General features: G+C 41.3%; 2 protein-coding genes across 4 annotated transcripts in view; one reads left to right on the top strand and one right to left on the bottom strand.

Moving 5' to 3' along the window:
* LOC146665409 (actin nucleation-promoting factor WASL-like) overlaps positions 1–3209 on the bottom strand; it is a 30685-nt gene extending 27476 nt beyond the window's left edge. For 2 of the 3 annotated variants that reach the window (XM_085413037.1, XM_085413038.1), the window contains exon 1: positions 2561–3209. In XM_085413037.1, coding sequence (XP_085269163.1) covers positions 2561–2665 — 105 coding nt within the window. In that variant the 5' untranslated portion in view covers positions 2666–3209. The remainder of the gene's footprint in view (positions 1–2560) is intronic. The other variant, XM_085413036.1, reaches the window with a different exon arrangement.
* A 5595-nt stretch (positions 3210–8804) lies between these two features.
* Positions 8805–12100, top strand: hyal6 (hyaluronoglucosaminidase 6). Its single transcript, XM_085411144.1, has 3 exons — positions 8805–9749; positions 10108–10197; positions 11612–12100. The coding sequence occupies exons 1-3, from the start codon at positions 8829–8831 to the stop codon at positions 12098–12100; spliced, it is 1500 nt and encodes a 499-aa protein (XP_085267270.1). The 5' UTR covers positions 8805–8828.
* The last annotated feature ends 208 nt before the right edge of the window (positions 12101–12308 follow it).

Genomic DNA, 12308 nt, shown 5'->3' with positions numbered 1-12308 from the left:
TTTGTTCTCCATCACTGATTGATAGTAAGATGTCCCAGCGTTATAAAGGGCTTTTTTTTTATAGAGCAACAAACTCTTTTTCAGGCTAAATTAAGATTTTCTAAATTAGTGTGACACTGTTTACGCTCCAGGTTATATGCTTTAAAGTGCGTGTTTGCAGAGGTGTGGACTCGAGTCACATGACTTGGACTCGAGTCAGACTCGAGTCATTAATTTTATGACTTTAGACTTGACTTGAAAAAATGTTCTAAGACTTGTGACTTGACTTGGACTTTTACACCAATGACTTGGGACTTGAATTGGACTTGAACCGGTTTACTTGAAAAGACTTGATATTTTACCCCAAATATAAAATTTAACATGCATATTATATAGAGATTGAAAATGTGACGTCATTCACGGGTAGAACCGCAAAGGATTCTGGGAACTCGTGGCAAGCGGTACTAGCGCACGCAGGCTTTCAATTGAAATCAGTTACACAGCGATAAAAAGAAACACAAAAATGTCAAGAAGCTGTTGTGTTATTAACTGCAATAGCCGGTCGCATGACAGCCACGGGAAGCCGACGGGTAAAGAGATCGGTTGTTATCGGATTACGTCGTTGAAGAGAAATTGTTCGAGCCATGTTTCCAAAGTAACAAAGACGCGACGGATGGCCTGGATTGCAGCCATTCAAAGATCAAATATAACGTCCCAGAACACTCCAGCTCACAGGTTAGTCTGCTCCAAGCATTTACACGAAGGTCAGTGTCTTTTAGTACTTAATACGTCATTTTCATAACATAATTGGTGATATAGGTTACAAGCAAGTCTGGCGCTGAACAGAAATTGTCGCGCTATGCTCCTTTATTTATTGTGCATAAATAGTAAATTGTCCTGACACAATATTGCGTTTCGCTTCTGTTATTATGGTACATTGACAAAAACATATACTTTTATTCACAGGATAAAACAGTTGTTTTGTATCACTAATTGCCCAGTACGATTACAGCATACAATATTGTTGTCACTGCTACATTTCTGTGATGGGTACCAGAAATTATTTCCACTACTAATTAATTACCGTTGAGCTCAAAGGTCCTATTAATAAACGGTTAAGGAATGTGTATTTATGACGACGATTTGTGAGACTGGTAAACTTATGATACGTACGATGGTCTTTACTTTCTACACGGTGCATTTCAAGGTCCTGCACCCATCCGTCGGTAAACTGTACCTGGGCTTGTTGCAGTGACCGGAAGTTACTAAACTTCATGAGTGTATGCACTCACTCCAAGAACCGTATGATTATAAATATGCATATAAATATGCTAAGATGAGATAGCTGACTTCATCTAACTAGCAAATGTTGTCCAGGCTACGTTGGTGATTCAGTTTTTTTTAATATGTATGATATTTTTGTCATGCGATTTTAAAGCTGGTCCTACAACCGCATCCAAGAATAACATGCAGCTTATCTCAGAACTGTCGGTGAAAATTATTCTTGGAGCTAGGTTTAATTGAGCTGCATTTTAAAGAGGTGCAATTTCACAATTTGTGTATATTTTCTAAGTTCACTATTTTGTCATGTGTTGAGAAAAACACAGATTAAAAAATTACATGGTCTAATATTTACATTTAGCATAACTGCAACATTATTTTTTCGTTTTTTTTTTTTAAAGACTCGAAAGGACTTGAAATTCAAAGTTTCAGACTTGTGACTTGACTCGGACTTTTACACCAGTGACTTGAGACTCGACTCTGACTTGCCTGACATTACTTGAGACTTGACTTGAGACTTGAGGATAAAGACTTGAGACTTACTTGAGACTTGCAAAACAATGACTTGGTCCCACCTCTGCGTGTTTGAGAGTTGCACTAGTGAGTCAAGTGCTTCTTAATGGTTTTGCCTTTAGTAGCAGAATAACAGTAATTATTGGAGCTTCAATTTTAATAAATTTAATAGCAAATTTAAGAAGCTGCTTTTATCACCTGCGAGAAGAACTCTGTTGTTATTTTGTTATTGTGGCTATCATTTGCATCCAGCTGATAAGGACATAAAAGCACAAATGCGCTGTGTTCATCTTTAAAGAAAGCCAAGCTCAGCTTTGTACCTGTGCTTATTTACCAGGAGCGAGCATAAACAATGCTGACACTAAGAAAGAAAACTGTAAAAACACAGTCTCGGAAACCAAAACAATGAGCTAAAAGTCCATTTACTTGCATTGATTCTATCGATTCCCCCCCTCCCCCTTGATATGCATGCACACCTGCATGCATCTTAAATGTTTTTTCTTCCATGTATTGGCTTAGCATCTAAAGTACTGACTCATTAAGGTTATCAGGAATTGCCCAACTAAAGTATTAAGTATTGTATTAAAAGTTTTATTTATCGCTGGCCATTTCCCCCCTGACCATATTTATCTTTATGTTTTATTTATGAATAGTTGAGTAACTCATTCATCTAATTTTAAGCTATTCTAGCTGGACTGAGAAGCACATGCATTTCCCATACAATGTGAAGTGAATACACCTGCACCTACTTTTAAGTTGCAGGTGGTAAACAAACGCAGGAACTTACGGCGCATTTCCTGCCTAAGTAGCAGAACAGGCACTCGTTCTCCTGCGGGGTAAGGAGCAGGGAGCCGACGTTAACCGCCCTGCGGGGCGGCGGGTGGCTGTTCATGGCACCAGAATCTTGTAGTCGACCCCGAAACAATGCAGTTATCCCTGGAACGGGCACTACAAACGGCTGTATTTACAGAAAATCCATGCGGGCTCCGGTTGCTGTGGCCTGCAACCGGATCATCTCCGCTCAGTTCGACTCCGAGCAGGAGGGCGGAGGAGGATGTGGTTGCGATCTCTTTTCCAGTCTGGCTCCTGCTTAGGAAAAACCCTTGTATTCTCAGTTTGATGTTGAATGTGAAACCAGTGACTCGTTAAGTGTACGTAGACAGATAAACGCTCAACTTTCATTCGGAAACTCCAGCGACTGCAGCAGTAATGCGTACATCCAACATGGCAGCAGGAGGGAGCAAACCACTTTAAGGATACAGCAGAGGGGTGTTGCTTTCAACAAAATCTGCCCATATCCGCTATAATACAGATAACATGGGCAGAAAAGCCGAAAGATGTGACACATTAAACACTGTAAAACTGTTGAATTATATATATATTTTCCGTGGTAAGAATAAAATGTCGCTGAAAACAAAAACGGTTCATCCCATGCGGCAGCAGAAATGCAGCTCTGCAGAGGGAGAAGGGTGGGGGGCAGGGGGATGCCAGTAGATGTAGAGCGTGGAAGTATGAAGAAAATTCTCTGTAAGGAAACAATTAGCTTTATCATTATCATTTGCCTGAAATTAAACCGACTGGATTGTAAAATAACATTATATTCTTGTGCTAATCCAGATATAAAATTTATTTTTATATTATACATATTCTACTTTATCTTGTACATATTATAATGTGTGCAGTATGCAGTATGTAGCCTACTATGTGTGTTTAAACATAGTAAAATAGACTTGATTTACTGCTTTCTTAACCAGGAACTTTCTAACCACCATAAGCACTGCAGACATTGAGAAATAGATTTTGGGAGACCAAAATAATGTGGTAAAAGGCTCAATTCTCTATGATAATTCCCTATGACATTATTTTTACAGGTTACATCTTTATAGTTGTCTAATTAAGTACTTAAACCTGATTCCGTGACCTGACCACTAACCATTTTTCTGCTTTTCTACTGTTTCCACTCTTCTGGTGTTCTGCAAAATGCCCAGAATGGCACATATCCGCAGTCCTTATTATTCCAGTCAGTAGTGGTGAACAACTACCAACAGAGCCTACAATGATAAGTGACATCTTATACGCTCAAGTTTCAAAACTTGATCTGCTAACATATTAGTGCCAGACACAACAAGGTGCCTTTTAAGGTTTTGTAGAAGACCAGTCCAGAAGCATAATGTGTTGGCTGTTCATTGTATAAGACATGTTGATATCAAGAAGCACAATGTTAATGCTCTGCTGTGACAATCAAATTAACCTAAAATATATTTTAATGGTAAACAAATAAAATGTTGAAGTTTGTGAATGCTGAGGTGACAAATGGACAGACAGTCTCATGCAGGACCTGTCTTCATGCAGCAAGTACATCAGTGGCATTAACACCAACACTAATCTGGAGACCAGCTGCTCTTACATTCTGCAGTATAAAACACTGAGCAAAGGTCACAAGTTTCAAAGAAGCAGCACCGACAATCTACGATGTTCTCATGAAGCAGGATCTCAGTAATTGAAAACTTTGGTAGTCATTTTTGGGACCAAGGATTTTATCCTGTAAAAAAGTCTTGTTTGCTTAAAATGTTATTTAAAAAGCTGATTAGTTTATCTTAGTTTCAACAGATGGTGGAGAGGGTTGGGGGTGGAAAGTTGTTCTTGCTAAATAGAGGCAGAAGAGATTTCTAGCACAAGGGATGATGCAAAACCAAGATGGTTATACTTTTTTTCACTGTTTGTTTTGTATTTACACTATTAGGATTCGTGTAATACTATCAATATCATATCATATGAATTTATAATAGTTTACCTAAACATTTTATTGCAAAGCTATCGAATTTTTTTTGCACGTTCAGTACATTTCGGTAATCATATTGTTGTACTTACAATTTTATTATTAAATAGCTGGGATTTTTTTTGTTTGTTGTTTTTTTTCTTTTTACTTTACTGCCACCTATATGGTATTGCTAAAGTACCCTAATGTCCACTAGATGGTGATCTTCTCATGCTTTTCTCTTCCTTGGTTGATGGTGGGAAAAGAAGCATTGTAGAGCAGAGGTGGGCAATTCCAGGCCTCGAGGGCCGGAGTCCTGCAGGTTTTAGATATCACCCTGGGTCAACACACCTGAATCACCAGGTTTCTGGAGAACTTCAAGACATGTTGAGGAGGTAATTTAGCCATTTAAATCAGCTGCGTTGGATCAAGGACACATCTAAAACCATCACTTCTTGTTCAAGAGTGATGGGAGAAGGGCGCAGGAAATTGACAGCTAGATTGGTGCTGCAGCCGCAGCGATGCGGACGCTGAACTGCTCCATCGTAATAAAGAGAGAGCTGAGTGTAAAAGCAACACTCTCAATTTACTGGTCGATCATCCCCCAACTATCACCTATGATCACGAGCTGTGGGTAGGGACCGAAAGAACGAGATTGCGGATACAAGCTGCAGAAATGAGCTTCCTCTGAAGGGTGGCTGGCCTCTCCCTTAGAGATCGGGCGAGGAGCTCGTCCATCTGGGAGGGGCTCAGAGTAGAGCCGCTGCTCCTCCACATCAAAAGCAACCTGTTGAGGTGTTTCGGGCACCTTACAGGATACGTCCTGGGCACCTGAGTGAGGTGTTCCAGGTATGTCCCAAATGATGGTAGGCCCCAGGGCAGACCTAGGGCAGGTCCAGGACTCGCTGGAGTGGTTATGTCTCACGGCTGCCCTGGGAACTCCTTGGTGTTCCCCCGTACAAGCTGGAGGATGGCGGTTGATGGCTGGTGAGAGGAAGGTCTGGGCTTCTCTGCTTAGGCTGCTGCCCCCACCACCTGGCCCCAGATAACTGGAAAAAGATGGATGGGTTTTAAATCTCTGCATAACACAGAATCTTATACTTGGGGTTGTTAATGACATCCTCCTGGCTACAGATGTACGAGATCATGTGGTCTTCGTTCTCAGGGACTTAACAGCTGCCTTTGACATGGTGCATCACAATATTTTACTATCTCACTTGGAACACTGTGTAGGCATTTGTAGCACTGTTCTGCAGTGGTTTAGGTCTAAGAAAACTTTTTGTGTCAGTCTTCTTGGATTTCAGATCCTCCTCAGCTCTAGTCTTGTGTGGCGTACCACAGGGATCAATACTTGGACCTCTGCTTTCCCCCCTATATCGCTTGCCCCTTGGCTCTATTTTTAGGAGGCACAAAACTGCTTTCTATTTATATGCAAATGAGATGCAGGTTTATATGCCTCTAAAGGAGAAAAATTACTACTCCATTCAAGTGCTAAATGACTGTCTTTGAGGAAGTGAAAACTTGGTTGACTTTTAGTTTTTTAAAATTTTAATGAAAATAAGACAGAGGTTCTGTCTATTCGGCCAGGTGTCACTGGTGGGCTATTTTCACGTGGACACTGGCCCTCTAGCACAGTATGGAAAGGCCACTGTCACCATTTGGGTTTTAAAATGGATAGTGATTTTTGGTTTGACAGTCAAGTGAGAGCAGTAGTGAAATCCAGGTTTTTCAGCATAGGTAACTGGCCAAAATTTAACCCATCTTGTCAAAAAATGATCTCAGAACAGTATTCCATCCTTTTATTACAACTCGACTGGATTACTGTAACTTGTTATACCTTGGTATTAGCCAGTCATCCTTGTCACATCTTCTGCTGGTCCAAAATGCTGCTGCAAGACTTTTAACTGGTACACAGAGAAGGAAATGTGTTACTCCTGTTTTATCCTCACTAATAAACTGATCTGCAAAGGCCAGTAATGTTATGGGAACAGAGCTGGACTCCCTTAGGGTGGTGCATATGGCCACCTATGTGTACAAACATGGAAATTAGAGCATCAAGGGAAGCAGGTAATTCTTTAGCTGCTAATTCTCTCTTTAGTTCATTATTTAAAAAGTACAGAAAAACACCTCAGAGGCCCTTTTCCTCCCAACCTGTCTCTTCAGCCAGAATCCAAAAGTTGAGTGATTAATCCTCAACACTCCTCTTACATTGCTTTAAATAAAATAGCCTGTGAGTCGCTGAGTATGGATTAGAGCCTTTATCAAACACATTCCAGAATTTGTTTAAGAATTCTTCATGAGACATGGATGTTTGGGTCCCCATTTTAAGGCTCTTCCTCGCAGTAGTGCCATCAAGAAAACTAAGGCACACTGGGAAACAGGCCACGTCCTGACAATGCACCAAACCTGGTACACACACACACACACACACACACACACACACACACACACACACACACACACACACACACACACACACACAGAGAGACTGGGAAAGGAGGAAGTGGAGAATAGGGAGCAACAACAGTGCAAAAAAAATGGCAGCTCACACTTTGAGGACCGACGGACCGTGACAAAATTATGCATAAACTACGTGACTTTGCATCTTTCATCTCTTTGTGTATGAGAACCTCCTGGCTTTCATGTATTACTGTTTAGGTTCAAAGTTTGATTGTATAAAGGCATGCATTGACTTGAAAAAATGACTCCCCTCAAATGTCTTAAACCAAAAGCAACAAGCTTGTTTGGAAATTGTGAAGAGTAGAAAGTCCAGATATTGGTGTGAAAATGTAAGGATTAAAAGGAAAAAGGAAAAATAATCAAGTAAAACACAGATATTTAAAAATTCTACTACAATACATTAATCAAGGGTATGTACTTTGTTACTCTCCACCTCTGATCATGACTGAGTAAATGAACATGGTCATGGAGATGCTCTGACCATCTGTTGCTCTAAAGTGTTCTCTTCTTCACATTAAAACGTTTCTTAAAATCTAAAATCTGGTCATTTAAGGAAATTCTCAAAACAAAACCCTCCATGAATTAATCCTAACTGTTGTCAATATGTTGCATTTATTAAAGACTTTCTTTATGAAGATGGCTTTGTGAGTATTGAGTAACGTTGGAGGAGGGGACAACAAAACAATACTCGGGCATTTCTGCCCTGATATCACCCCAGGGACCCAAAAGAATTGGGTGCAGAGACAAAGAGATCATTCACAGCTTATCAGATGGAGATTTTCTGAGTTTTACAACACCAAGAGAGGAGGCAGTCATCCACCAACAGGTCTTAATTTGAAGCACATTCAGTAAAGAAGGGGAAGGTATGTAATCTGTTCAAGAAAATTGCTATTATAGCTTCTTTAAACTGTTTTACCTCATCAAACGATAAATAGCAGATACTAGACAAGGAATCAGTATTTCCATAGTTGCTAATAGTGGGAAGTTTTGCTTGGTAGTTAGTGGCCATTAAAAAGCAAAACGGTGGAAAATCGTTAGTTGCCCTTAACCGAGACTGTGAGAAGTTGTGACTGTGCCTGGCAGTGAGCTACTGTCCTTTGCCGTTGTCCCAGTGTGAAAAGACAAAAAGACTCATCATTCAACAGCAAATTGCCTTCCAATACCAGCATAAATGGTGATGTCACAGTTGGCATGCATACAGCCATTGGAGTGACTATAAATCAAGCTTGTTGCTAGTTTTACCTTTAGAATATGCGACTGTCCCCTGCACCATGACTCACAGGTATGTCTGCATTTTGTGGTTGGTGTGTTTGAGCCATGCAGTAGTAAATAACAGTTAAGTTTTTAGGTATTTAAGTTAATTTATGAAAAGATGATATCCACATTTAGAAGTTGTTCACTGCCTCCAGAAGCACTAACAACTTTCTACTAAATTTAACTATGTTTTAAATTCATGACAAAATATTACTGTGGCTTTTCTGATTTCTTTCTGCAATTTTTTTTTAAGGGACACTTTGCTAATTCACCACAGACTTTCCTCAAACTATCTCATATTGGTGGTTTTAATGTTTAAAAAGTGTGTAGTTTTACCAGCCCCTCTCTCTCTCGTCATTTGCACCAATATTCACTCCATTGCTCTTTGCAGAACAAGGTAGCTTTGTTTCTTGCATTATTGGGGAATTTAGAGCATTCACTTCAGTGCTCATCACTTATGTGCTTCATGATTGTTCCTGCTCATTGAAGCTCATAATGCATTTATTTTCCCTCTGAAAATGTAATATCTGCTCTCTCTCTCTCTGTGCAGGACTACTAATTGATCTTTGAGGAATCAAGGGCCATGGTGCTAATGGCACGCCATCTCCTGCTGCTGGTCTTATGGGTTTGCATAGTTGATGGTGACCAGACCAAACCAACCCAACCACCTCTGATACCTCATAAGCCTTTTGTTGTAGTCTGGAATGCTCCCACTGAGTCATGTCGGCTTCGATTCAAGGTGGACTTGGACCTTAGCATTTTTGATATTGTAGCAAACCTCAATGAAACTCTAAGTGGACCAAATGTCACCATCTTCTACCACAGCCGTCTGGGATACTACCCATACTACTCGAACTCTGGGATCCCAATAAATGGTGGCCTGCCGCAGAACCAAAGCATCTCCAAACATCTTGGAAAAGCCCGGGCTGACATTGACAAGTTGATCCCCCACAAAGATTTCCGAGGTTTAGGCGTCATTGACTGGGAGAACTGGAGGCCTCAGTGGGTCAGAAACTGGGGCTCTAAAGACATCTACCGCAAAAGGTCCAGGGAACAGATCCGAAAACTTCACCCAAATTGGCCAGAGAGCAAAGTTGAAAAGGAAGCGAAGGAAGGCTTTGAGAGAGCTGGACAAGCTTTCATGAATCTGACCTTGGCACTGGCTCAAGGTCGCAGACCAGGTGGACTGTGGGGGTTTTATCTGTTTCCAGACTGCTACAACTATGGCTACAAACAACATCCACAACATTACACTGGGGAATGTCCAAATGTTGAACATGTTCGCAATGACCATCTGATATGGCTCTGGAAGGAGAGCACAGCCCTCTATCCATCCATCTACCTAGACTATGAGCTAAAGTCCTCCTCTAACACAGTCAAGTTTGTCCATTATCGAGTCAAGGAAGCTATGAGGATTGCATCCATTGCACGTGCGGATTTCACATTGCCTGTGTTTGTCTACTCCCGACCATTCTATGCCTACACCTTTGTAGTTCTGTCAGAGGTAGGCCTTAAGCTCTTTAATTACACCTTCATGGTGTGTGTGCCAACTGGACACATTTAAAAAGCAAAAAAGTGTCTATTGGCCTAATAATTAAGCTATATACAACATACTGCAATATTTTGCAATGTTTGGGGGACCATTTTTCCTTATGATCCACTTCACAATTATCCCTGCTTTGCTTTGCTCTTTTGATGTTAACATATCCTAGTATTTACCACAAAGATGGTTGTAGACAAGAGAAAATTAATAGATTGTGCAATGGTGGATATAAAGAATTCCTGGATCTCTTTAAAGGCATCATAAATTGAAGTGTTAACAGTGTTTACTGGCAAAATATACACCTGTCCTTTTCTTTAAGAGTGACCTGATTCATACTATTGGGGAAAGCGCTGCCTTGGGAGCATCAGGTGTCGTCCTTTGGGGATCCTCAGAGTATGCTCAATCACAGGTAACTGCTAGACATACAGACAAAAATAGAAACACAGATTTAAACAAATTTGAGGAGCTGTGTAAAATGTAAATAAAAAAAAAAGAAAAATTTATCATAAGAAAAATATTTGCTCATTTTGAATTTGATGGCTGCCATCAGGTAGTTCTGGGGGCTGGGAGGTGGCCTGGGGCAGGGATGAAGCAATTCAGCGGCTGACTGTTTGGCCCACGGCAAGGATGAAATAGTTCATCGGCCACCGGATCAGTCAGGAGGTGAGCAGAGGAGACAAAGTTCGGTGGCTGGGCCAAGAGGTCAGGGGAGAAGACAGGCCACTTCAGGAGGCTGACCAGGTGGGCAGTGCCAGAGATGGAGTTCAGGAGGGTTGGCTGTACTGATGGTGCCAACAAAGGCCCTGTGTGTCCATTACTGAAGGCTGACAATGGTAATGAAGGCGACCATCAGAAGGACGACTTTATGAAAACCCTCTAGAGGCCACCGTCAGCAGAGGGATAGAAGAGTTAAGGTAGATTGGCTGGGATTGATGATGGTAATGAGGATGCCATTCAAAAATGTAGGTTAAAGCTCTATAATGCAAAGAAGAAGCCATGTGTGAACATAACCAGCAACTGGTCTCTAGAGATCCCCAAAAATCACAGACTTTTATTTAAAGGAGAGATACCACACAGTGGTAAACATGTCTCTGTCCCAACCTTTGAGACATTTTACTGCCACCATTTTCAAAATGAGCATGTTTGTCTATAAATTACAGTGGTAAACATAATAAAATACTCCATTTTGGTGGCGATCGTGGCTTAAGAGTTGGGAGTTCGCCTTGTAATCGGAAGGTTGTCGGTTCGAGCCCCGGCTTGGACAGTCTCGGTCGTTGTGTCCTTGGGCAAGACACTTCACCCGTTGCCTACTGGTGGTGGTCAGAGGGCCCGGTGGCGCCAGTGTCCGGCAGCCTCGCCTCTGTCAGTGTGCCCCAGGGTGGCTGTGGCTACAATGTAGCTTGCCATCACCAGTGTGTGAATGTGTGTGTGAATGGGTGGATGACTGGATATGTAAAGCGCTTTGGGGTCCTTAGGGACTAGTAAAGCGCTATATAAATACAGGCCATTTACCATTTTACTATGTAATGCTTCAAGGTCATAGGTCAAAGGTCAGGGTTATTCAAATTAATCAAATGCTTTAGTTTTCATTGGATCACCTCCAAACTTTAAAGCAGTATATTAGTCATTGGAGGGCATAATTTATTAGTGCTTTTCTAGTTCTTAGCCTTTATATTTTATGACAGTTCAGCACAAGAAAATGTCTTTAAAGTAGGGAATAAAAAAGCTAATGGTGTTGACAATGCTGTTGAAAATTAAATACAATATATTATTCTAATAAATGTCTTATACGTTTGACTTAGAATTTCTCCTTCCTCCCCTAGAGAAACTGCCTAACGGTGAAGAAGTACATCAATGGTCCTCTGGGACATTATGTCATCAATGTCACATCAGCAGCTAAGCTGTGCAGCAAAGCATTGTGCAAAAAGAACGGTAGATGCATCCGTAAGAGCCTGGACTCAGACACTTACCTACACCTGAACCCACGCTTCTTCCACATCCACCACAACTCAGCTCCCAGCGGCCCTCGCTTTCACATCAGTGGCCACCTAAACAACCACGACATCCTGGATATGAAGCAAAAGTTTACCTGCCAGTGCTACCAGGGCTGGACAGGTGTTTACTGTGAGGTACCTCAGACTATGCCACCTCTTCCTCTTCCTCCCCCACTCCAACCCACTGTGCCGGTACTTCGCCCTCAGGGGATCAATCTGCTGGGAGACATCCTGCTCCTCCTGTCACTCCATTTCTTCTGTCTATGTGTCATCATATTCCTGGGACTTTGTTTGATTATCAAGTCTCTCATATTGTAGACACAAAGATTTTATTTAGGACCAGAGAATTGCTGTAAAGTCTTTGCCAGACCACAAGTGTGATCAGCCACAGTTCATGCCAATGTCCCCTAGTTGAAGAAAACTGTTTGTATTGAAAGAATGAGAAATTCTCAGATTTGGCCTATAAATGCAAAACTCAGTCTGATCGTGGTCTGATCCAGGCAACAATGTTTGTCTCTGTGTTAAA

Source organism: Rhamphochromis longiceps, linkage group LG7 (assembly GCF_057381845.1).
Source record: "Rhamphochromis longiceps isolate RC_006_pf linkage group LG7, R_longiceps_female_GT1.1, whole genome shotgun sequence".
Classification (NCBI taxonomy): Eukaryota; Metazoa; Chordata; class Actinopteri; order Cichliformes; family Cichlidae; genus Rhamphochromis; species Rhamphochromis longiceps.
Note: the sequence above shows the minus strand (reverse complement) of the source record. Positions and strands in the feature narration are given on the sequence as shown.